The following is a 24,776-nucleotide window of genomic DNA, read 5'->3' as shown; positions in this document are numbered from 1 at the left end:
AACAATTTTGACAAACAGACACATAGAACGAGAAAAAGTCAGTGAATCGATACCAAGAATTTGCAAGAGAAAACAAAAATATTTTTTAAAAGGCCAGGATCATGTGTTTTAAAGCTTGTAAAAAATTCGGCAACACATTTTAGATTTAATATAAATAACTTGGATTCAAACAATATTGGTTTGGTTTTATTTTATTTTAAAAAAAAAAATAATTAAAATGACTACCAAATGAATACTTGGTCGTCAAATAACTTCTTCTTACGTCACCGCTCGATTATTCGTCTATGTCTGCAAACCAAGATCTGCAAACCCAATCGAATATTCGAACGCCGTCCAGGTCGGTCCGCTACAAGTCTGATTCTAATGAAAATCAACAGAGGTATTTGTAATGTGACACCGCCCAAAAGCCGTTGACAATACATCAAATAGGCTTGTCTTTCATCTCTTAAGCCTTAACTAAACTATATAAGCCTATAGTTTTAACTAGTAACCTCTGGAAAAACATGTATTTAAAAATTTGGCCAGAAAACTCGTCCTTCAAGCATTGATCGATTTAAACGACCCTCGTCTTTGCAAAAACTCTCAAACCTGGGACTTCGCGAAGTCTTCGAGGAATCCCAGGTTTGAGAGAACTTGCCAAGATGAGGGCCGTTTAAATCCATCGATATTTGAAGGACGAGCTTTCTGGCCAAATTTTTAAGTACATGTTTTTCCAGAGAGCGACAGTTGACTGGTTTAGGAAATCCTTTTTTGGGTTTGAGTAAACACGCAGGTGCAGTTTGTGTCAGACACACACACGGCCAGGCCAGGGGAAGGCTGGGAAATGTCAAATCCTGGCCTGGTGTGTTTGAATCGGACGGGGACATTTTGTGTCAAATGCATGGAACAAAATCCAGGGATCCCGACCGATGGTTCAGGTCATAGCGCACTTAATTCAAAGGGTAAATCCCCCATGTAATCAGGATTTTATTCTCCTACCCCCTCCAACCCCCCCCCCCCCCCCCCCCCCCCCCCCCCCCCCCCCCCCCCCCCCCCCCCCCCCCTCTTCCCTCTTTCTCTCTTTTTCACCCAGCAGTGATTAGAGTGCGGGATCTGTTAGACCTTGCGGAAAATACTTTGTCTTACGTTTGTCTTACCCACCAGTAGCAAGCAATTGCTATTTCTATCTGTTAATGTTATAGAAATCTATTTCAGTGTGAGAAAAGCCTTACTTTTTTTTATAGGTGAAGGTCATTTTCATTTCATTCATAATTAAAATACATACGTTTTAAAAACCAAAGTAGAAAACAAATTGTTTTAATATTTCAAGGCAGTGAGGTTCTAACTTTAACCCAGAGATGGCGACTTGAATTTTTTTTTTTTAAACTTCGTACTTTCCAAGGGGAAAAAAATGAAAAAGTCACTATAAATAGATTTACAGAGCAATAATTTACCATCACCACGATCTAAAATTGCTTCCAAGTCCTGAATATAGGATCTAAGGAACTAAATTTCTTTTTTCAGCAAGATTTATTGAGTCAAAAAGGCGAATGTTGTTCTGTAGCTGGAGCCAAAATGTCGTAATTATACGAATTTATCGTAGTACTTGGCAGGTTGCTTTAATCCTGAACGGTCAAGGTTTTTTTCCACAAAATGGCCACATAATCACATTTCGTTATTTTGGCTACCCTTGCATTCCAAGCCATGGCTATAACGTACATTGGCTAGTGACGTAATATGGGGGTAAGAAAAAACAAGGGTAAAACAGAAGGGTTTACAGTTGTGTTGCCTGTCTATGGAAAAACACGTATTTAAAAATTTGGCCAAAAATCCCGTCGTCCAAATATCGATCGATTAAAATTATCCTTATCTTGGCAAAAACTCTCCAATCTGGGACTTCGAGAAGACTTTAAGGAATCCCAGGTTTGAAAGTTTTTGCCAAGATGAGGAGGATTTATATCGATCGATAAAGTGTTAAATACATTTTTTTTTGTTTTTTTGTTGTTTTTTTTTTTTTGTTTTTGTTTTTTTGTTTTTTCATAGCAAGGCAGTGTGGTGGTGTTGGTTGGTGATCAGTAAGTGGTCATTGAGGGGTAATGAAGTGGTGGAGGCGAGTGTGGTACATTATGTAACCGTAATGAATTATATAAGGATCTTTATAGAGTTGAAGTTAAAGGGGGCAATGATTAGGATACTAAGACAGGTGGTGCATTCGTTACAATCTGTTATCAACTCGACATTTGAGATGGAGATAGAGAATAAACAGATGGATAGGATAGGATAGGATAGGATAGGATAGGCAGACAGATAAACAGGCAGACATATAGATAGATATAGACAGATAGACAGATTAAAAGGAATTAAGATAAAAAGGCAGAGAGATAGACAGGCAGACAGACGAACAGACCAACAGAAAGATGAAAAGATAGATAGACCTGTGTGTGTTTGTTTGTTTGTGTGTATGTCTGCACGATGTGTATTATCAATGCCAAACACTACAGTGACAAAAAATAACTCATTAATGATCAATTGATTAAAAGAAAGAGGAGGAGGAGGAGGAGGAGGAGGAGGAGGAGGAGGAGGAGGAGGAGGAGGAGGAGGAGGAGGAGCGGGGGGAAAAGGAGGAAGAAAAATGAAAATAGGGAGAAGATGTAAACATGGAAACAAGGAGGCGGGAAATGACGGAAAAAGAGATGGGGGGGGGGGGGGGAATGTGGACATTGAGGAAGTACTTGAATATGAAAAAAAAAAGTAAAAAGGGATAGAGAGAGAGAGAGAGAGAGAGAGAGAGAGAGAGAGAGAGAGAAAGAGAGAGAGATAGAGAGATAGATAGAGAGAGAGAGAGAGAGAGAGAGGGGGGGGGGGAGGGAGAGAGTTAAATCATAATAATAAACCAATCTGATGTATTTCAACCATACAATATAATATATACCATGATACAGATAATGAGATGAAATCCTCCCGTGTGTGTAAAACACAACACACAATGACGTGTGTTACATCATTAGTATAAAATATGATATAATTATTGGAAGAACAGGATAACTGGTACCGTCAACTAGGGAAACTTTGGCTAAAGGGGAAACTTTGCCTCTTGCATTTTGGAGATTGTTTAGTTTTGTGGTAAATGTTTCCATTGATAACAATTCAAGTCTTTTATCGGGTGCAATACCTGAAACAATGCTGAAAGTATTCAAAATGTTCCGAATCACAGAGGTAAAGTTTCCCCTTGAGGCAAAGTATCCCCATTTGACGGTGTGGGTGTATCTTTCATCACACTGATATGATAATAAGGAACCAAATATCCAATGTTCTACACAGTGTCTTCACGTGTTTATTCCATGTGTAGTTAGTTCTCTGATGCTGGTCCCAACAGTTTTCTGGGAATATATCTTACATCTACATCTACACGTCACCCACCATATCGAATTGGTAATATGTCAGAGTGGATCTGATGTCTAAAAATAGACTTTTACGTTCAATGAATAGAAATATGAAATGTAGAGTCGACACACGCTATGTCATTATATTTAATTCTACTCTATAAAACACACGAGTAAACTTAACACACGTTTTATATTGTTGTCTATGAATCCAATTTTCATCACTGATATCACAAATTACCGTTTTGAGACGATGGGTCACGTGGTATTTCTCGTGTTATGGAATCGATGGTGTTTTCCTCCCACAAACATTTATACTGCCGACTCTGAAAAACCCGATATTTAATAATTTGGCCAGAAAACTCGTCCTTCAAATATCGATCGATTTAAAGACTCTCATCTTGGCAAAAACTCTCAAACCCGAGACTTCGGCGAAGTCCCGGGTTTGAGAGTTTTGCCAAGATGAGAGTCATTTAAATCGATCGATATTTGAAGGACGAGTTTTCTGGCCAAATTGTTAAATATCGGGTTTTCCAGAGTACGGTAGTATAAATGTTGCCTCGTTCCAATTTCATCACAATAAAAACATGCCGTTCTTAAAAACCTCACTCTGAACATTCTAAAACTGTAGATTATTTGCCTTATTATAATGTTTAATCTTATGTTTATCACTATATTCATATTTGACAGGAATAACGATTTGCTTTATTTAGTTGTTGGTGTTACGAGCAGCTGTACGATGGCCGTATCGGAGACGGTTGAGGAGGGCCTGGTCAATCTCGTCCTCGCAGACATCAAGCTGGTCAAAGACGTCCGAGAGGGCTGATAACATATCGCTGCTGTAGTTGCCAGATTGGTCATCTGGGAGTGAGGACGTGCTGAAGGTGGTGGACTCCGACATGCTGGAAAAGGCGCTGTCCGGGTGGGAGACGAGGCGGGTGGAAGATGATGCATCGAATTTAAGATTCGTTGGGGCGAGATATGACTGGGGCTGCAGGCTGTTGTTGTTGTTGTTGTTGTTGTTGTTGTTGTTGTTGTTGTTGTTGTTGTTGTTGTTGTTGTTGTTGTTTGAGACTTTCTGAGATTGTGGACTGTGCAAAATGATGGATTCGGAGACGCTGGAGTAGGCGCTGTCGGTTCGTGAACGCAAAGAGTCCAGACTTTGGATGCTGGAAGTGGGACTGTGGTTGTGATCCTCTTTGTGGGACGAGATGAATTGTGTAGGGCTGTTCATTCGGAGGTTGTGGTGAGCAAGGCGTGACGCAGACGACGCCGTCAGAACGACTGGTTCTCGTTCTGCGGGCAGCGGCATGGATTCTGTCGTGTAAGCGTTCCCATTGGCCAGTCGTGCCTTCTTGGTGCAGGCTGAGTCGGTAGTGTGTTCGGGCGATGACGGGGATTGGACGGATTCAGACACACAACTCAGCCGGCTGAGAAATCGGACGATTCGTTTTCCTCTGTTGTTTCGACGGGTGTGAGATTTCTTCAGGAATCGTTTGAACCTGAACGTCTCGATTCCTTCCGGTTCTTCAACGATACAAACGTGGTTTTGCTTTTTCTCCGAGTCGTCGTTGACAAATGACTTGTACAGATTGTCACTAGCTTTAGATTCAACTCCACCTTCCAACTCGCCGCGTTTTCCATCAAGAATTGTAAGCTCTGAATCGGGACCCAGCCGACATGTTTTCTTATTGAAATCCTCAATAATTTTGTCAAACTGTTCGGCCCAAACTTCATGGTTCAACTTTGAAGAAGAATCCTCTCCTCCATTTATCATCTTGGAGGATACGTTATTTTCGAAAGTTGTTGCAGGTTTCTTGAGAGCAGATTTTAACTTCGTTGTTTGTTTTCTGGGAGTTGACGATGGGACGAATTTTGGATTCGGTATCGCCGGAAGCATATCGTAATCGTCATCGAATGAAACTGATAAGTTCTTTTTGATTTCCGCTGTCCCCTTAGACGTATAAGCCGAGCCGTCGCTGAAGTCTGACGGGACGGGGCTTGTACACGATGATATACGTGAAAGGTCAAGGTCGAGTATTTGGAGACGAGATGAAGCCTCGCTTTGGGCGTCTTGATTTGAACTTAGATTGGAGGATGAGGCGATACTGGAGTTCATTATGTCTTCATTATTGTAGGATGAAGTCCTGTCATCAAAGCTGTTGTCGGGCCCGTATGCAGTGTGTTGTTGTTTCCATACGCTGGGGGCGGTCATAGGCGGCTGGCAGTGTTGATGCTGTGAGTCCGTTGTCATTGTAATTTGATTACCAGGCTCCATTTCAGAAGATGAAAAGAGCGATTTATTGGCCAAATTGAAGGAGAAGCCACTGCTTGTCCCCAGTCCACTAACGAAATCATAGAAAGAGTTATCCGTGACAGGGCCAGAGGAATGCGGCACGTGCAGCGTTAATGGAGCCTCTTCTCCTGGTCTTTGGTTGGAGCTGTAATCAAATTTACCGTCTCCATTTAAAGCACGGAGGGTCGTCTCCAGATCGTTCAGTGACCTTGCGACCTCTTGGTCGATATTTTGTGGCCCACGGTTCAGGTTTTCATTTGTTGTATTTTGTAATGAATATTTATCACCACTCTCACTTATATACAGATCTGAGTAATCCGACATGAATTTTCCTTGTCCACAAGTTACAGACGACAAACCACGGCTATGATTATGAATATCTTTGCTATTTTCATCCATGAATTCAACAGGCGGTGGGAGGAAATGAGTATCCTGTTCCCTGTTAGAAAATGGAGGAATCACTGAATGGGTATTTGTATTGGTATCCATGGTGTCTCCACCAGCGACAAAAGATTGAAATGGTCGAGTGGGAGAAAGTGCTTGTTTTGGAGATAATCCGTCGAGTAAACTCTCAGTCTCCTCCTGCAGTGTCCACAAACTGCTGGGTTTTACATGGCCCGGTTTTAGCAATACGAGCTGGTGATGGTGGTTGCTACGAGGGAGGCTTTGAGAATGAATTGATGGCTGGGAGTCTGAATTAGAAATAACGTAATCGTAGTCGTTGTCGTAAAGCTCAGTCTGTCCAGTTGTGTTTTGTTGTGACGATTCAGATCCAAGTGCCGTCGTGAAAGCACGTGTTACACATTGCATATTGGACGGGGATGACATTAGACCGCCATCGGTCCCCTGTATTGGCACGCCATTAATATTCCTCTGGATGTGTTGTTGGTGGGTGGTGGGGGTAGTGGTGGTGGAAGGAGAGGAAATGGTGATGGCGATGTTTGGTTTGCTGTCATGTCCGTTGACACATGCCTGACTGCTCCTATCATAATGTGTGTCCTTGTTTTGATTCGCCGCCAACACACTGGTCACTGCTTGACCGTGGTCGTGATAATATTTTTTACTTCTATCAGCATTGCCAAAAGCAGCGTTGTTTTGTTGTTGACTTAGCGCAATGTTATGATGTCGGACAACGCCCCCGTTACAACCGTTACTGATGTTGGACAGCTGAGCTTCGAGAGTGTCCAGGAAGATTTGGTTTGGAGACGGTGACGCAAGGGTATGCACAGACACGTTACCGCTGTGACGCATTTTGTTACTCGCATCTCCTCTCATTGTGTCACTTTCGGTTTGAAGACTATTTTCCAGACTTACATAAGCAGCCCTATCAGCTGAAATATTATTGTTTACATGGTTTTCCTCCAACTGTTGAGTGGTAGCATTGGTAAAATAGCCTTGGTAATTTAATGCTTCAGTGGCCAAACAGTCGCTACTTTTTGAGTTTTCCGCGCCAGTGAATTTACGATTTGTATCGTGTTGTGTACTTACATCATTATTACCAACATCCACACACGAAGGGGGACAAGAATCAACCTTCACAGAGACAGGATTAATCCATTCACAGGTTGAAATATAATCCACGTTTTCTTCGAACACAACTTCATCTTTCTTATCACATGTAGACGTTACACAATCCGAAATCCACTGGCCATTCAATGCTTCGTCCTCACCTGTCCCCGGCGATATTTGACCTGGGTCACGACTACTATTACAGCCAGTACTACCAGCACTCGTCACAAAACTTTCAGTGTAAACACCCTGTTCTTTAGTTTCCAACTGACTCGTATCCGTACAAACAGTTCGTTCTATGGTCACAATTTCCTCCACTGTTTTTCTATGTATCCTTTTGACAATTTTGGCCGTGCGTGTCGTAGCGTTACCACACGGGGAAGAAGAGTTTTTAACCCTTTTCTCCTCATCGACCGCTGTCACCGCCGGTTGACGGTCACTGAGTAACGGCCCCTTTTTCTGCGTTTGTAATAAAAACTCGCTACCGCCGCTGTTGTTACTGTCATCACTTTGTCGCCATCGCCTCATGCTTTTCGGTGCAATCTCACCGCTGCTCTCTTCTCCATCATCCGCTTTTTGCGCATTAGTTATAATAATTTCTCCTATTTCACCTCCCTCTCCTCCCCCTCGTTTCCACGCGTGTTGAATGGGAATTCCTTTGTTAACCCTCTCGTGCCCAGTTTGCCCAAGGCCGCGACCAGCGTCAACGGTACCATCCGCGGAAAACAACTTTATTGATTCTTTATCGCCATTCACATTTCCGACCCCGAGTCCAATTTCGTCTCCAATGCGTTTGACGTTTTCCTCGTAAAAACAATCTGGACTAAACTTTTCCTGTCTCCATAAAGTATCGGAATCGTTCTGGCCCTGGCGACCTGCGTGATTCCAGTCATCGGGGATTCCCGCAGTGCTGAGACTGTCATTATCCCCCCTACCACCAGCGTCCTTGTAACTATAGCGATTGTTTGAATGGTAATCAAACGGATGCTCTTCCTGTTGATGGCTTCTGCTCGGCTCAATTTCTGGAATTATCTCCTCATAACCTCGCATCTCATCACTGCTATTGCCAACGGCTGGATAGGGTAATTTAGAACTGTAATGTAGAGATTCGTCCACATGAGAATTTCGTGAGTCATCCCCACCAACCCCAACCCCACCACCACCATGATCATCAGCATTCATGTAAATGGGCGAGGCAGTGTGTGTGATAGAGATGATATTTCCCGGCCTGGTTGAAAGAGTGAGCATGATTTTATTACCCCTGACATCAAAGACAACGTCATCAAAAGACCCGGTGTTATTCCTGGTAATATTATTGTTATTATTATCTTCGATATTGACCATCGGTATGTGAATGTGAGACGAGGAGGCAGCTGCCCTTACTGGCACGATCTCATGTTCGTTTGTGATTATCCCACTTCCAATTTTCTTTCCATCCTCTTCATTTCCCCTCGCCCGACACTCAATGGTCTGATCAATTGCCTTGGTTGTGTGGTCTATGCCGCCACATTGATGGCAAGCTCCGGTTTTAGGATCGTGGACGTTGTCCTCCACCCCGCTGTCTCTTTTGTCTTTTTGTTGGCAATTCAAACATGAAAGTGAGAACGTGTTAGACTTTGGATTAGCTCTAGGGAAACACTGTCTCATATTGTTGTTGTTGTTGTTATTTTCTGATTGGTTTATATCGTTACATGTCTGTACGTCATCGCTGCTCAAAACTGAATCAAGATCGTCCAGGCGGCCATTGTTGTTGACATTGTTTTTGCTGTCATTGCCAACAACAACGATATCCTCTCCAACCGAGACGTCGGCGGCCTTAGATCTTGTTACACGGTCAATGTTTATGTTGACATTTTCATTACCTGAAATGTTTCCCTCGCCTTTTTCAAGATTGCCCGGCGCCTTCGTCTGGTCGAATGCGATTTCCCCGTGTGTCACAGGACGGTCAACGTCGGTTAAAGTTAACGCCTGGAAATCTTGACACAATTTTACGACTCTGGGCGACTCATAAAAACTAGCAGAATCATCAGCATCACTTATAGAAACATTTCTATTTCTACCGCCATCAGTTTGGTCGAAATCGAAATTCAAAGTTTGGAAACTTTGATGACCACCGAGGCCAAGACACAGACTGCCATTTGTATTACAATTATTCTTATCACCACCAGTAACACACGACACATTCTGTACATCCACGTTATTCTCACTCTCGATGGAACGGCACTGAGCAAATGATGAGTCGGAAATATTGGAGGTAATTTCAGACCTAGCACTGACCTTGGCAGTATCTTGGACAGGTAAACTGTACGCATTACTCCCAATGCCAGGCCTATCATCAAACTCATTTGGAATACCATCTACACCTTTTCCTGCCACCTTCTCACCCACCGACACCAAATGCTTGTTTTCGCCATAACTCAAGCGTTGCTGATTTATGTCTGAGTTCCCATTGTGAGCTAATAACGCTATTGTCGGCCGTGTTTCCCCCGCCCCCTCCTGCCTTTCTTCTTCTTCTTTATCCCTCTTATCCGCCTCCTCTTGTTGTTTCCGAGCTCTTATCAGCGAATTGTTGTCGCCATGGTTGTCACACTCGTTCTGATAATCGGTGTTATTTAATAGGTAATGGTGGTCGTGGTGGTGGTGGGGGCTGTTTGGGAATGCTAATGTACCCTGGTGGTTGTCAACTCCATCATTACTACTTTCAACAATTTGGCCCATGACGGAGGAGGAAATAGTTGACGGGGCGTTGTTGTTTTGATGGTGGTTGGTCAGCTGACCGTGGAACACAACAGAATTATCGCTACTCGGGTCAACACATGATGGACGCCCATCGATAGTGGTCGGTGCGTGGGCGTTGGAGCGATTCGAACCATTCGTGACCTGCAATTGGGATGAAGTGTTTGTTGATACGCCCTGTTGCTCATTTAGGACTGGGAAAGTTGAACAAGGGAGATTACCGAGGTTATTTTGGCGTTGCGTGCTTGATTGCAAACATTCACTCGATTCCCTCCCCTGAAAGTTTTCCGCCTCCGTCGTCGTCCGTTTTCCACTTTGGTTGCGTACTGGAGTTTTGGATGTTGAATTCTCTTTATTGGCAATTCTCATGGACAGTTTTGGAGACAGTGACAACAGTGGCGGTGATGTTCTCGAGGGTTCCATCCCATCGGCTTTGGCGTTGTTCTCATTGCTTTTTCCACCAGGCGGGAATGTAAAAGACCGGGCTCTGGAATCGATTTTCACGTGACTGTCATTGTTGTCAACGGGAGGCGGGGACGACGTTTTCTTGAGTTTTTCTTTGCCAAATTTCCCTGGACTTATGAGAGGAATGTCACTTTTCACGGGTTTAACGATCTTAACGTCATTTCGGTTGCAAAAATCGGAACTGGATTTCCCTGTGTCATTGTCCTCGGCTTCTTTTCGAGCTTTTGCTGATTCGATATTGTACACAGCCCACCACTGGTTGGCCCTAGGGGTCATCTCATTTTCATCTTCGTCCGATTTAACTGCCAATGTGGACTCGTTCAGGTCTATGACACTCTCAAGAGGAGGGATATACACACCTGGAGCTTCACAAGGCGTCGAGTCGTTGCTCCTGTCAGCATTGCCTCCTTCGTTGGTCAAACTCTGTTTCTGAGTTGATCTTTCAGAACTCCTCTTCAACAGTTTGCTTTTAGTTGCGGACTTTGACTTTGGTGACATCGTGCTGTCTGACATGAAATCATAATCTTCAGAGAAGCTGCTACAAAGGCTGTTTGAACTGGATTCGATTTCCGACACGCTCGACATCGCCCTTGAAGAAATGGCGGAATCGCTTCGTGGACTATCCGCATTCCAGGTCCCTTTGATGGACAACATTGGTGGACCGAACAAACTCCTTGGACTCACGTGTGGAGTAGACTGGGCCAGCGGAGTGGACACGCCACCGTTACAGATACTACGAGAGTGGCTTTGATCTGAATCAGGAATCGTTACTTTCAGAGTAGCGTTTTGATTCTGGAATAGATGTTGCCTCGACATTTTCTCAAGCATTTCCAGATTAGGGCTGCTCATGAGCTCTCTTCTCCTCGTTTCAGCGTACGACGACAACGGACTCATCACCAAAGTTCGATCTAAGCTCTTTCTCCCAGCGCCATGAGTTCCCCAGAAAGCTGGAGATGATTTGCCATCCGGGGAGAAGACATCGCTGTCCGACTCGCCACGATCAAACTCGCTGTCCATCGTAGTTTCAAAGAAAGCGCTAGAGCTCGCATAGGAATATTCCGTGGCTGCATCCGTATCGTCGTCTGCGTCCTCATCTCGTCTTTCTCGCCCATCTTCTTCCGACTCGCCAACAGATATTCCACTTTCCGAGTGTGACGCGTCTGGGAAATACGGTCCTTTGTGGTAGAGGTCATCACAGCTACTTGCAGCAACAGCAACTTCCGGTCTGTTGAGGATTTTTTTGTGTCTGTTGTAAAGACTTTCCAGGGATGAATAAATATGAGAAGAATTTATGTCGTGCCAGGAATTGCTTTTGGATTTCCGGAAGAGTGGTGTGTTTAATTTGGTGTTCAGAAGAACGATTTTGACCTCTTTGCTACGACGAACTGGAGACGTTAAAGAATGGAATGGCGAAACGTGACGAGGGGAATTCGGTGGGTGTTGAGCGTAATGATTGCTCAACCTTGACCTCTCACCTTCGACATAGATGATCTTTTGACCGGGTTGGGACAGGCTTCGAGTGGAAGAGACTCTTCTAGGAGCTCGAATGGGAGATACAGAATGATACCTCGGTAGGAAAGGAAGACTACGACTGAGGCCACGATCCATCTCGGCAGGATCTGTTCTCATCCACTCTTTCTGACTGGAGAATTAGAATTGTGGCTTTTCTGTAATCAGTCACTGTCAATAAATAGTTGATTGTTACAACATCAGGGAACCATGACAAGTCATTGAGTGACGAGAATCGAGAATTGATTGCTGTATGTTGGGATCTTTTCAATATTTAATCGCTTGGAGAATTTAAGGAAGTAAATTTGTAAATGAATACGTATATTATTTACAAGTGAAATAATACTCTGTGCGATGATAAGAGAAATTGTCCAAAATTTAAATAAATAATAAGTTATCTGCCCCTTGTTATTCTGGTATTGGAAAAGTCTTCAGGTGAAATCCATATTTCAAGGTCACCGCCTACAGAGGCTAGTGACCTCCAACGACCTTGAAAAGGCCCATGATGCCTTTGAGAAATTCTGAAAATAGATGAAAGAAGAACAGGTGTAATGATAAACATACATAATCATTGAGAACAATAGGGAAAACAAACAGACTCATTTAACACTTGGGGGAAAGACAATCTGATGGCTTTATTATCAACGCGAAGTGGGGTTTTTTTCTTTACTTTTTAAAAATCTCTTAAAGAATGAAAATAAATAGTTTAGTCAAATGTGTAACAAATGTCAAAAAAGGAAGATAAAAAAAATAATAATAAATAAATAAACATTGTGCCCAGAATGTCTAGATCTACATTTGGAATTTAAGTGTGTTTTATTTTATTTATTTATTTATTTTTATTTAAAGCTTTGCAAGCAAAACTCATTTGATGAAGGCAAAAAATATTTAAATCCAAATGGTCTAGGTTAATCTTTATCATTGAATTCAAGCACCAGGTTTCATCTCGTTAAAATACATTGTCGATAGTGACTAAAGCTCTGCAGGTTGGAGTTTTTAAAAATTCATTTTAAAAATTATTTTTTAGGTGGGTGGGGGGGGGGGGGGGATGGGCGATAATACATTTTGAAACATTTGAATGGTGTAACCCAACAAAAACGTTTTTCGATGGATTTTTGATATAAAATGATTGAAAACAGTCATCTAGTGATGGAACGAACACACAGAACCGGTAACTAGTTACGCGACAATGATCCCAGAATGACAGTTGAAGTGTGAGTCGTGATGCCAGACCTGGGTACTCAGTACGCGTCATTACAGTCGGCCTTGTCGTTATGATTATTTTGTATCTTATCAAGGGACTGAATTAGGCATCACATGCATTCCCTCAACATGAAGTCAATTACCGTCATCATCACCATCATTCCCACCAAAGTCAAATGTGGTTGTGTCCTCCTTTAAACACACTGTGCAACTGATGCTGTGGGTTTAACCAAAATACTCACAATATCAGTCAGCCGGATATAACGTAACGACACACACAACTATATATAACCTTGAACGTTTATAGTCTGATTGGTAGAATTTAGTGAGATCTACTCATAAAAATGGCTGGCTAAACACAATAACAATGGTCAATTCCGTTCAATCTTAACTGACACAAGGATTTCCTACTTACTGCGTACCAACACGTTACACAGAAAGACTTCAGCACCTTCCTCTATGAAAAGCCTGTGATTGGTAACACCGTTTATATTTTATATCCGCCTTTTAAAACCGAAATCCACAGCGTGTTAAAGTTATCTTCTCCCTAAAAGGAACAGCAATCACACATCATCGCGTCGCCATCCATCCCAAAATCAAACACATTTGACATGTGTTATCATAATATTATGATTATCAATGACCCAGGTCACCTTCACCTAACCTAACCCCTCCTCCCATCTCCTTTTCGTCCTTATCCCCCCCCCTCCCCCCCCCCCCCCCCCAAACAACCCCTATCCCCAAACAAACACAAGCACACAAAAACACAACTTCTTTTAGAATTTTCATCCCTGAAAAGAAAATAGGTCGCATGTAGTCCTGAATGAAGCGTAAAACCAAATGGTTTTTAAGGGAAAACAAGACTTCATGAGAGAAATAAGATAAACAGGGTCAAAATTTCAACAGATTTGAAAATTCGAAGTTAACACCCCCTTCAACACACGTCAAGCACATGGCTTCTCCGATTTAAATGTCGTCTCCGATTGGAGTAGTGAAATTGCCGACGTGGTCTAATGGTCACGTGCTTTCACACTCTTATTCTGTCATGAAGGTCTAGGGTTCCAGTCCCCGTTTTGAGCAAATAGACGGCAGATAAGAAATAAACACGTCCTATTTTATGACATTTTACATTCCAGCAGCTTCTGGCAGCTTTGTATGTATCATGTATACAAGTATAATTCTATCACAACAACGGTCTGTTTTGACAACTTACAATAACACAAACGGTAAATCGTTATAAAAACCCTTTGTTTGGTAACAATGCATTCAATAAAAGACTATATATATATATATATATATATATATATATATATATATATATATATATATATATGTGTGTGTGTGTGTGTGTGTGTGTGTGTTTTGAGGCCTGCATACAACAAGTGATATATAAAACAAATCGATAATAATATAAATCTTACGTAAACCCTCTCTTTGTCGACAATACCATTCAATAGAATACAATATATTATACATTTTTGGAATCCTACACAAAAGGTGATATTTCTATCTCCTATAAATCAAATCACTTGTAATGTCAATCGTGCATAAAGCCTTTTGTTTGATGACGAGATCCACATTAATTCAATGGAATACAAAAGATCACACATTTCAATGCACACACGACACAATTACAATGCATCGCCATTGCCATATGGGAATCTCATTGGAAACAAATGACTTGTGTCAACCCAGTCGTGTGTGTCAACAAGGAATGAATTCATTATATTCATATTCATATCCTATATTCAGATGTGTTTCTTCTCTACCTGCTAATCTATCAGCTCATTTCAACAACCTTGGCAACGCGATGTTAGAATACCACAACCATGTCACACAGAGGCGGCCTATTTCAATATTTGCCCATTCTTGTTGGTTTTATTCATATTATTAGAGGTGTCTCCTCTGGTCTTATCATAAATGTTTGGGGTTTTTTGTTTTTTCTTCTTGTTCCTTTGACAAATAACACGTGCGACTCGTATGCGAAGTTAAACGAAGTCAAATTACTATATACAAACTTTATTTATGGGAGGAGGAGGAAGAGGAGGAGGAGGAGGAGGAGAAGAAGGAGAAGGAGGAGGAGAAGAAGAAGAAGAAGAAGAAGAAGAAGAAGAAGAAGAAGAAGAAGAAGAAGAAGAAGAAGAAGAAGAAGAAGAAGAAGAAGGAGGAGGAGGAGGAGGAGGAGGAAGAGGAGGAAGAAGAAGAGGAGAATACTGTCCCAGATTGATATTCAGGGGTTGAAAAAGACACTAGACGACCATAACTTGAATACAACAGAACGAATACAATACAATCCCCAGTTCCTTTTGTGTTCATTGAATTGTGGCTGTGTCAAAGACATGCCTATCGTATACGCCTCAAATACATAATGTTGATATAATTTATTCTTGTTCATCAATGGTCTATTTTTCAATTTTATCTGTCCTGTTTGTTTTTTTTTTTAATTGCATGCGGCGATATGGAATATCTGACCTACTTTGGAAGACTGACGGATGGCCCATGTTGGTGATCGAGGGATTTGATAGGAAGAATGAATTGTTATAGAGTTTGGTGATCTAAATAGGTAAGTCTGATAATGTGACCATAAATTACAAAGTCAACAAATGGATAATCCCTCGTTTTGTGCAGTTCTGAAATATTATTTTCGGGGAAGGGGAGGGGGATTTTTTAAAGGAGGGGTGGGGGGGGGGGGGGGGTTAATTATTATTTTTTTAATGTTGTTTTTGTTTGTTCGTTTGTTTGTTTTTTTGTTTGTTTGTTATTTTGGTTTTCTTTTTGGTTTTGGTTTTATTTTTTGTTTTTGTTTTTTGGGTTTCTTGGTAATTTTTTTCTGGTTTAAGGGCTAAATGACTGCTATGAATGAACAAAACTAAAAAATCACATATGATTTGTTGCAAAGCAAAACCATAAGCCACAATATTGGGATATACCAATCTGCTTGTTTTGAAATCAGTACAAAGTCATTGAGCCAAAAACTGGACATTTCTATTTCTGACCAATCAAATGTTAAAGTCCGTTCCTACATCCTACCGGCCAATATCAACCGGTTTCGAAGCGATTGGTTACACATTATAATATAAACAATAATTACTTTGAGCGTGCACACAGTGTTATCATATCATCCAAACGCTGGTGCACACGATATCAATCGTCATACACGTGTAAAGTTGAATATTCATTATATAAGCACATCTAGTATTTAAATTTATCCATGAATGACAAGTGGCAAAAAATTACATAAACAAAATATCCGCCTCTTCTCAATGAACTGTCCTCATATTGAATCGAGAAACAAGAATATTATTGTATTAAATTTTGACACAACGCATTGCAACACATGTGGAAATACACATACACATTTGTTCAATACAGGTGTGTCAAAGATGCACATCGTTGGGTATCATGTTTATATGATGTGTAGTTATGTGTGTAGTTTTTGTAATCGGCATAGATGAGATAGATAAGCTGTTGTTGACACACTAATCCATTTATTGGGTCACATATTATATAAGGACGTCGCTCATATCTTTATCATATTGATCTTTCGTAGGGATTGTGTGTTATATTTTGTTTGTTTTTTTTTTTTTTTTTTGTTTTTTGTTTTTTTTTAGATGCATGTTTTGTTGTTGCTTTTGTTATCTTTTAAGGGATGTTATTTGTTTTGTTTTTGTTTTGTTTTTCCATTTTTTTCCTTCTAATTTTATACGTGAAGAAGCCAACCACTGTTTGTTTACAAAATAGTGTGAGGGGTGAGGGGCGAAGAGGGGAGGGGAGGGGGGGGGGGTGTTCACAGTGACCATGTCATGATACTAAATACCTATGGCCTATAAAAAACGATCTATAATTTATTTAAGACACTCCCCAATACCTTAACGATAAACCAATTTAAAAGCCAGTGGCCTCGTTAACCGTGGCAGTGGCCCGTGAAATGAACTCATGATGTAGGTATAGATAGAATCGTAAACATTGCCACCGAAATAACGCAACAACAAACTCTGTGTATAGATAGTTATGGTAGGTGTAGAACATGCCTGGAGAAACAACACGGATTAATTATAGCAGCTAATCTATACAATATCATCTTTATAATATTATGGTATAGATAGAATGCGCTTGGCCAAGGAGTTCACAACATTGCCATCCGGAAGTATAACGGACCAACACACAAACTCTGTGTAACCATGAACTTTTATTTATAGTCTGGTTAATACAGTTTAGTGAGAACAACTCACGAACGCGGATGGCAAAAACAATAACAAAGGCCTGAGTGACGTCATTTGCATACTATCTATACGCCACATAATGGCATGGCAACGCCCACGATTTCCATTGGACACACAAACAGGGTGTTGTTGGGTTTAATACAACTCTACTAGAACACATCCATTTTGGTACATTTGCCTTCTCGTTGGCTTTTGTATGGAGAGCACTATTATTATTATTATTATTATTATTATTATTATTATTATTATTATTATTATTATTATTATTATCATTATTATTATTATTATTATTATTATTATTATTATTATTATTATTATTATTATTATTATTATTATTATTATTTTTATTATTATTATTATTATTATTATCATCATTATCATCACCGTCATCGACATCATTATCTTCATTATCGTCATGTTTCATTAACAATAAAATGTCTGGTCCCTTCCCACAAAAACAGAATCGATGGCGTCAAGTGATTTTATTTAACAATTGAGAAGGTAATTTCAACAGTCTACAGCTTATTTTTGGCTTTTGAGTGGAGGACGAGGATTGAGGGGGGGGGGGGGGGGGGCTGTAGGTAAAGGAGGAAGAGAACAGAAAGAAATAAAGAGGGAAAGACAAAAGGAATGAAATGATTCAACACAACCTTAGATAATCAAGAATCATTAAAATAAAACATTTTAAAAAGGAATTTTTGTGTACGGTGTACATGTGTACGGTGAGAGAATAAAAGCAAAGCGCCCACTCCAGGCATTCAACATCACGCTTATCAGACCGGGGCTCGAACCAGGGACCTACCAAGAGTCATTCTGCAAAGCCACCAAGCCGCAATTTAAACGTCAACACATCTAGAACAGCCACACGCGTCATCAAAGCCAAAAGCCAAGACAATCCAGGGGTGAGTGACAATGAATGTCCAGACAAGAATTTGTTTAAAATAATAAAATTCCCTTTATTCATCCCATAGGGGACATTTGTCTCTTTGGAATAACCCAGGCGTCAGCCGCAGTGCAACACCGCAGATTGAGCTAGGGCGAGATGGCTTGTTCAATGCCACAAAACACAGCGGCAGGTGATCGAACTCGGTACCTTCCGAATACGAAGCAAAGAGCGTGCCGCTGAGCCACGCTGCCCCTCAAATGAACGCAAAGAAAAAAAAACCAAAAGAACATTCCCTCCAAATGAACGGGTCTTTGAGCTGCAATCTAATGTCCTCCATTATGGCGTCCAAATCACGGACATCAAAGACGGTCCAACACATTTCAGCACGATAATGACCCCAGCCAGGACACGACTGGACACAGAAATGACCGCCGTAATGGGGGACCACGGTACGTGCATGTATTATACTACCTATTATAATAGAGTCATTAACATTCTTACAGTGCTAGAATTGCAACGAGATGTCAGATATTATGCTCGTCCTGACAATACAGAGAATGAATACTTTTTAAAGACAGCGATCTCTTCCTTCAGTCTTTGGATCCCCAAGACACTACCTAATCACAGACTTGCTATAAGCGAGAAATAAACGAAATCTGCGCATTTTTTACATACAAATCATCTCAATTTTTGATGGAAAGTTTATACTTTTTAAATTATAAATAATAAGAGAAAAAAAATGATTATTGACATTTTATCAATATAAAAATTCAAAATTCACGAAAATTTTCACCGACTTTTTCCCCCCGAATTTTTGGGGGTATTTTTTTTTTTTTTGCTTTGTTTTGTTGTTTTTGTTGTTTTTTGTTGTTTTTTTTTTGTTTTTTTTTTTGGGGGGGGGGATTAATTTTTTTCCTGTTATTTTTTTGTTTGTTTTTTATGCATTTGTTTGTTTGTTTGTTTTTTTGTTTTGAGTTATTTTATTATTATTTTGTTTTGATCTGTTTTGTTTGTTTTCCCTGTTTAGTTTCCATAACAGCAAACATAAAATCAACCAAATTTATTGTCTCAGGTCAAGGATTGGACATGGTGGTGATTTACGACCGAGATGACCACTGGTCAAGTGAGGTCAGCTAAGTACCAAGTACCAACAGGTCCCCCCGTCATTATGATGTCATGTGATCTGGTAGCAACAATGGAATTATGACTTCTGAACACCTGGGATTGTAACATTTCATATTCAAACCGACACACCAGTGTGTCCTAACACTGTCCCGTCTCTCTGTTAGATTGTGACAATTTTGGTCTGTAAACGGAATTTATCGGGATGAAACGGATATAGAGCTTTTACATAGCGCATGGCAATATCCATTAGACGTGCTCAAAGCGCTTTACAAAGGGTCCCTGGCCAACGGCAACATTTAACATTTAATTTAGGACGGGACATGATGCCTGTTAGGCGATCGGTATTACAATTTTTTCTAACAGAGACAACGCTGTTAACGGCCAGGTACACATGAGAACGGTGAGAGAATGTGAATAAAGAGCCTTTTTCCAAGGACTCAACTATGCACCGGATACAGAAAACATGAAGAAGGAATGAATTAACGCGAGAAATAAGATCTTGTCCATCGCAAGTACCATTAGTTTACTTATAGTACCGTTTAAAGGCATATAATTTTCCTCCCCCCCCCCCCCCCCCCCCCCCCCCGCCCCTCTCCATTTCCTTGAGGCAATAAAAGCATTACATATAATGATGTCGCGACGCCCCTAATGGGTCAGTCCGTCAGTCAGGTGATAAAAAAGGTGACAGGTTTGGTGCAAATTGATGAAATAGGCCATAAAGCCAGATTGTACTTAGGCAAACTTTATTCAGTGGTCCCAGTGGCGTAGTTGGTAGAGCACTCGCTTCACACGCAAACGGATCTAGATCGATACAGTCGAATCATTTTTTTTCCGGGCCACCCTGTCCACCCAGAAGTAATTGGACAGACGGGTCCGTTAGGTCTGGTGGAAAGCACAATGCGATAGACTAGTATCCTATCCTATGCTGATGATACGCAATTGTACTGCGTTTCCAATACGAGAAATTTACAAGAAGTATCAGCCAATAGTAAAAATTGTATCCAATGTGTTAAGAAATGGATGAATGAGAACAGACTGAAACTGAATGATGATAAGACGGAGGTGCTGTATGTTGGGAACAGGAAGTGGAAAAGTGAAACAGATTTGAAGCTGGGGGATGCCTCCATTCAAATTGTTGATAAAGTGAAAAACCTTGGCACATTCTTAGACTCTGGACTGTCGATGGAGCATCAGGTTAATAATTTGGTTAGATCTCTCTTTTTCCAACTAAAAAAGATTGCTTCCATTAGACGGTTCATATCTGAGGATGTGACCAAACACCTGGTTGTGTCCCTCGTACTATCGAAATTGGATTATTGCAATGCTCTGTTGTTTGGCGTTTCGCAATATAATCTGAGACGTCTTCAGATTGTCCAAAACAGCGCTGCCAGGCTAGTTAGTATTCATGAAGCGTAGGTGCGATTCTGTCAGACCTCTGCTTCATGACCTGCACTGGCTACCTGTTGAGAAAAGGATTAAATTCAAAGCTTGTGTTTTAGTGTATCGATGTCTTGAAGGTACTGCCCCTTCCTACATTTCGGAACTAATTGAAATATATTCAAAACCCCGCCCCTTACGTTCGGCCAGTGATTCCACCAAACTAGTTGTCCCTCGAATACGGAAAAAATGCTGGAATGAGATCCTTTTCTCATTTCGGACCCTCTGTTTGGAACGCCTTACCACAGAGCATTCGTGAAAAAGAATCTTTGTCTATTTTTAAACGTTCGCTTAAAACATATCTGTTTCGTCTTTAGTAGATTTTATGAGAAGCAAGATATGTCTGTCTGGTTTCTATTGTGAGTTGTGTGTCTGGGTGTGTGTTTGTGTGTGTGTGTGTGTGTGTGTGTGTTTGTGTGTGTGTATGCTTGTGTGTGTGAATGAGTATGTGTCAGCCAAAGTAATTTGTAATTTAAGCGCTTAGAGTCTGGTGTCTCGGAGTTATAGCGCTTTATACGTTTTCAGCATTATTATTATTATTATTATTATTATTATTATTATTATTATTATTATTATTATTATTATTATTATTATTATTATTATTATTATCCAAAGAGTAGCAAGCAATTGCTTTTTAATCCTTTTCAAATGTTCACACCGTCGACATCAAGATAAACTCCGACTCCATTGGCCTAACGGCTCTGAAATCAATGTCTATTATTTAAGCATTTGTCGCATTCACACACTTCTTGGTGTCCTTAAACACCATCTTTCTTGACCCAGCAGTTCATAACGTGAGTTCAATATAATGTTATCTGACTGGGCCATATCAGATTTATACATGGATCGGAAGTTGATTCTATTTATAGAGTCTATAAAGTGTAAGTTTATTCATGAATTTATATATCGATTATAAAATATTGCTGGTATGGTCTAATACGATTCAATAGTCTGATGTCACGCCGCCCGGCAACGTCGGCCATCTTGGTTCTAAATAAAGAAAATCATTATTTTTTAATTTTTCATGCTGGCTAGAACTTTTCATATGCCTTGTGATCAGAATGTGTAAAAGTCAAAACATGATCAAATTTATGTGGTTTTTTCCCCCCTCTGGATACCCTTTATGGTCGCCGGAGAAATATTTCATACGGGCGTCCGCCATTGTTCCGATAGTTTAGAGCCAGTGTTACTAAGTTACCATGCGTCATTAGGAAGGAAGTGACATTACGACTATTGCCCATTATATCAGATTTAGTGATAATTATCGTTTTTGCAGAACTGTACACATTGGGTTTTTTTCAAAATCTGACTCATTTTGGCTGTCCATTCATTGTACACATTGACACGGGCTAGGGTTGGCAGCTCTGCTAATATGACGGGTTTTCGGGACAACATTTGCAAAAAGTCTTTTATCTCTTTTCTTTCTTTCTTTTTTTTTTTCTTCTTTGTTTTGTTTATTTTAGAGTACAACAGTAGAACGACCGTTTCGAGATTATTTCTTGCGCAGTCTTGCGTGCAATCAATCACGTGCACCAACACCGGACCGCCACTGCAATGCCGGTACATACCGGACGGGGTTCCCTGGGTCATCGTAAGGTCACAGACCTGTTAATCCGGAATTGGTTTTCACGCTTTAACACGTTCAGATATAAATAACTGACAATTGTGAATTAATAGCCTATGTTTTCATCTATTTCTCATTACGAAAAGATTATGAACATTATATGTACCAAATATTATATTCTATAGGACGTTAAAGCGACCAAACGTCACTTCCGGTTTGACACCGTGAAAACAACGACGATTCATTCAACACAAATCCAACAGTTTCACCATGGTCAACGGCCTTCATAAGAATTAATTTATCCCACTGCAGACTACATATACATGGACGAATGGATTTTCAAGCTCTAACGCGTCCGTCAATACATTGGGGAGATTTCAATTCATAGATTAATACAGGTAGTAATTGTCACATGAGTCCATTTGGGTAAAGAATGTGGATATCCTTGCTTGTCCAAGAGAACGTTGCCTTGGACAGGAGATTTGCTATCATTCTTACCTAATCGGGCGATGACCTTGCTCAACATTTCTTGACTTTGCTACAAGACAATGTTTGTCGAAAATCAAAGCAAGTCAATATTTTTATATTATTTTGTTGTTTTATTTTTGTTTTGTTTTTGTTTTTTGTTTTTATTTTTATTTTTTGTTGTTTGTTTGTTTGTTTTTTTTTTGTTTTTTTTTTTTGATGTGTTTTTGTTTGTCTTTCATTTTTTTGTTGTTGTTTATTTTTGCTTTGTTTGCCTCTTTGTTTTTGTTTTGTTTTGTTTTGTGGTTTGTTTGTTTTTTTTGTTGTTTTTTTTTTCCTGAAGAAATGAACTGTTTGACGTGATTACAAATCGATAACAAGTACCTTGTGAAATATAGATATACAACTATAGATAGAATGCGCTTGGCCAAGGAGTTCACAACATTGCCATCCGGAAGCATAACGGACCAACTCACAAACTCTGTGTAACCATGAACTTTTATAGTCTGGTTAATACAGTTTAGAGAGAACAACTCACAAACGCGGATGGCAAAAACAATAACAAAGACCTGAGTGACGTCATCTTCGAACTATCTATAGCATTATAATCGTGTATTGTCCTTTAGGTCATTCACTTTGAAGACTACAATAAATATCAATTATATCAATATTATGTCATAACTCCGGCGTCTTTCAATATTATGTTATAACAATGGTACTTGGTACTTTGGCGTCTACGGGGTCTTTATCGTTTCGGGGGAGGATTTTCTCGCCATGGGTGTGTGGATGTTTTTGGACCAGCGTACAATTTGGGGAACGTTTTGGAAGATTATGAGTTGTGATAAGTAAATCGTTTGTGCTGGGTCGCTGGGTTGTTTTGGGGTTGGATTGTAGTCGCTGGGTTGTTTTGGGGTTGGTTGGTGTATGTAGTCAGTCAGTCTCCGCCTTAAGGTATGTCAGGGGGAGATAATTACCACGCTAATTATAATCTGTGAATAGGGAATGTCTTGTACACTGTTTAGTTGTTTTGTTGGGGTTTGTTATTGTTTTTGTTTTTGTTTTTGTTTTGTTTTGTTTTTTTAATTATTATCTACTGATTTTTTGTTTGTTTTGTTTTATCTAAATCTATGAATGGTGAATGTCTTGTTTATCATTGAGTTGTTTTGTTGGGTTTTGTTTTGTTTTGTTTTGTTTTATTTGTATGTTATTGTTTGTTTACATAGTCCTCAACCCATGGCTGGCTAATCCAATCTTCCAAAACAGATAAATGACGTTAACTCCACGTGTTTATATGTGACCCATCGTCTCAAAACGGTATTATGTCGGGATGAATCAGATACTAAAAAGTCAAATTGAAGCTGACCTCGTCAAAAAATATGAATTATTGCTATTCAGCACACTAAATTATGATATTCATTCTCCTCAATAAAACATACAAAAACAACGCAAATCTCAATTTTCTGGCTATACATTCAGTTTTCAGCATCTTAATCATCCCGACTTAATACCGTTTTGAGGTGAAAGGTCACATAATATTGTTCAGACGTGCAGTCTAAAGGGGTGTCAGGTTACACGACCCATGTGTATGAGAATATCTGTATTGACATTGATTGTATAGAACCAGTATGTGAGGACCATATTATAGTCATTATAGACAGGCCAATCAAATGTCTAGTTTGAACCTTGTAAAGCCATTCTGTTGAAACCTGGTAAAACACGTATTTAAAATTTTGGTCAGAGAACTCGTCCTTTAAATATCAAAAAATCGATTAAAATAACCTCATCTTGTCTATTTATATTTTTTTAAGTTTCAACAAGAAATCTCAAGATATTATGAGAGTTGTTGACAAGATAAGAGTCCTTTAAATCGATCGGTATTTGAAGGACGAGTTTTCTGGCCAAAAGTATGAAATACGTGTTTGGTTTGGGGTGTTTTATTTCCCTCAGTCCAGTAGTGTATTGTAACAGGTACCTGGCTAGTATTTGTATAAGACAA

At 40.1% G+C, this 24,776-nt stretch overlaps 2 protein-coding genes across 7 annotated transcripts in view; both read right to left on the bottom strand.

The window, feature by feature from the left end:
- LOC144975254 (uncharacterized) overlaps positions 1-24,776 on the bottom strand; it is a 178,948-nt gene that overhangs the window by 54,306 nt on the left and 99,866 nt on the right. The window lies entirely within an intron of this gene.
- LOC144975252 (uncharacterized) overlaps positions 1,996-24,776 on the bottom strand; it is a 63,314-nt gene continuing 40,533 nt past the window's right edge. For 2 of the 3 annotated variants that reach the window (XM_078919168.1, XM_078919167.1), the window contains exon 2: positions 1,996-12,398. In XM_078919168.1, the coding sequence (XP_078775294.1) occupies positions 4,072-11,997 (7,926 nt within the window). In that variant the 5' untranslated portion in view covers positions 11,998-12,398 and the 3' untranslated portion in view covers positions 1,996-4,071. Of the gene's footprint in view, positions 12,399-13,495; positions 13,685-24,776 lie in introns of those variants that run through there. The other variant, XM_078919169.1, reaches the window with a different exon arrangement.

This window comes from Berghia stephanieae, chromosome 6 (genome assembly GCF_034508935.2).
Source record: "Berghia stephanieae isolate SIO BIC M18660-M18661 chromosome 6, UCSD_Bste_1.3, whole genome shotgun sequence".
NCBI lineage: Eukaryota > Metazoa > Mollusca > Gastropoda > Nudibranchia > Aeolidiidae > Berghia > Berghia stephanieae.
The sequence above is the reverse complement of the archived record's forward strand: the minus strand, read 5'-3'. Positions and strand labels throughout refer to the sequence as shown.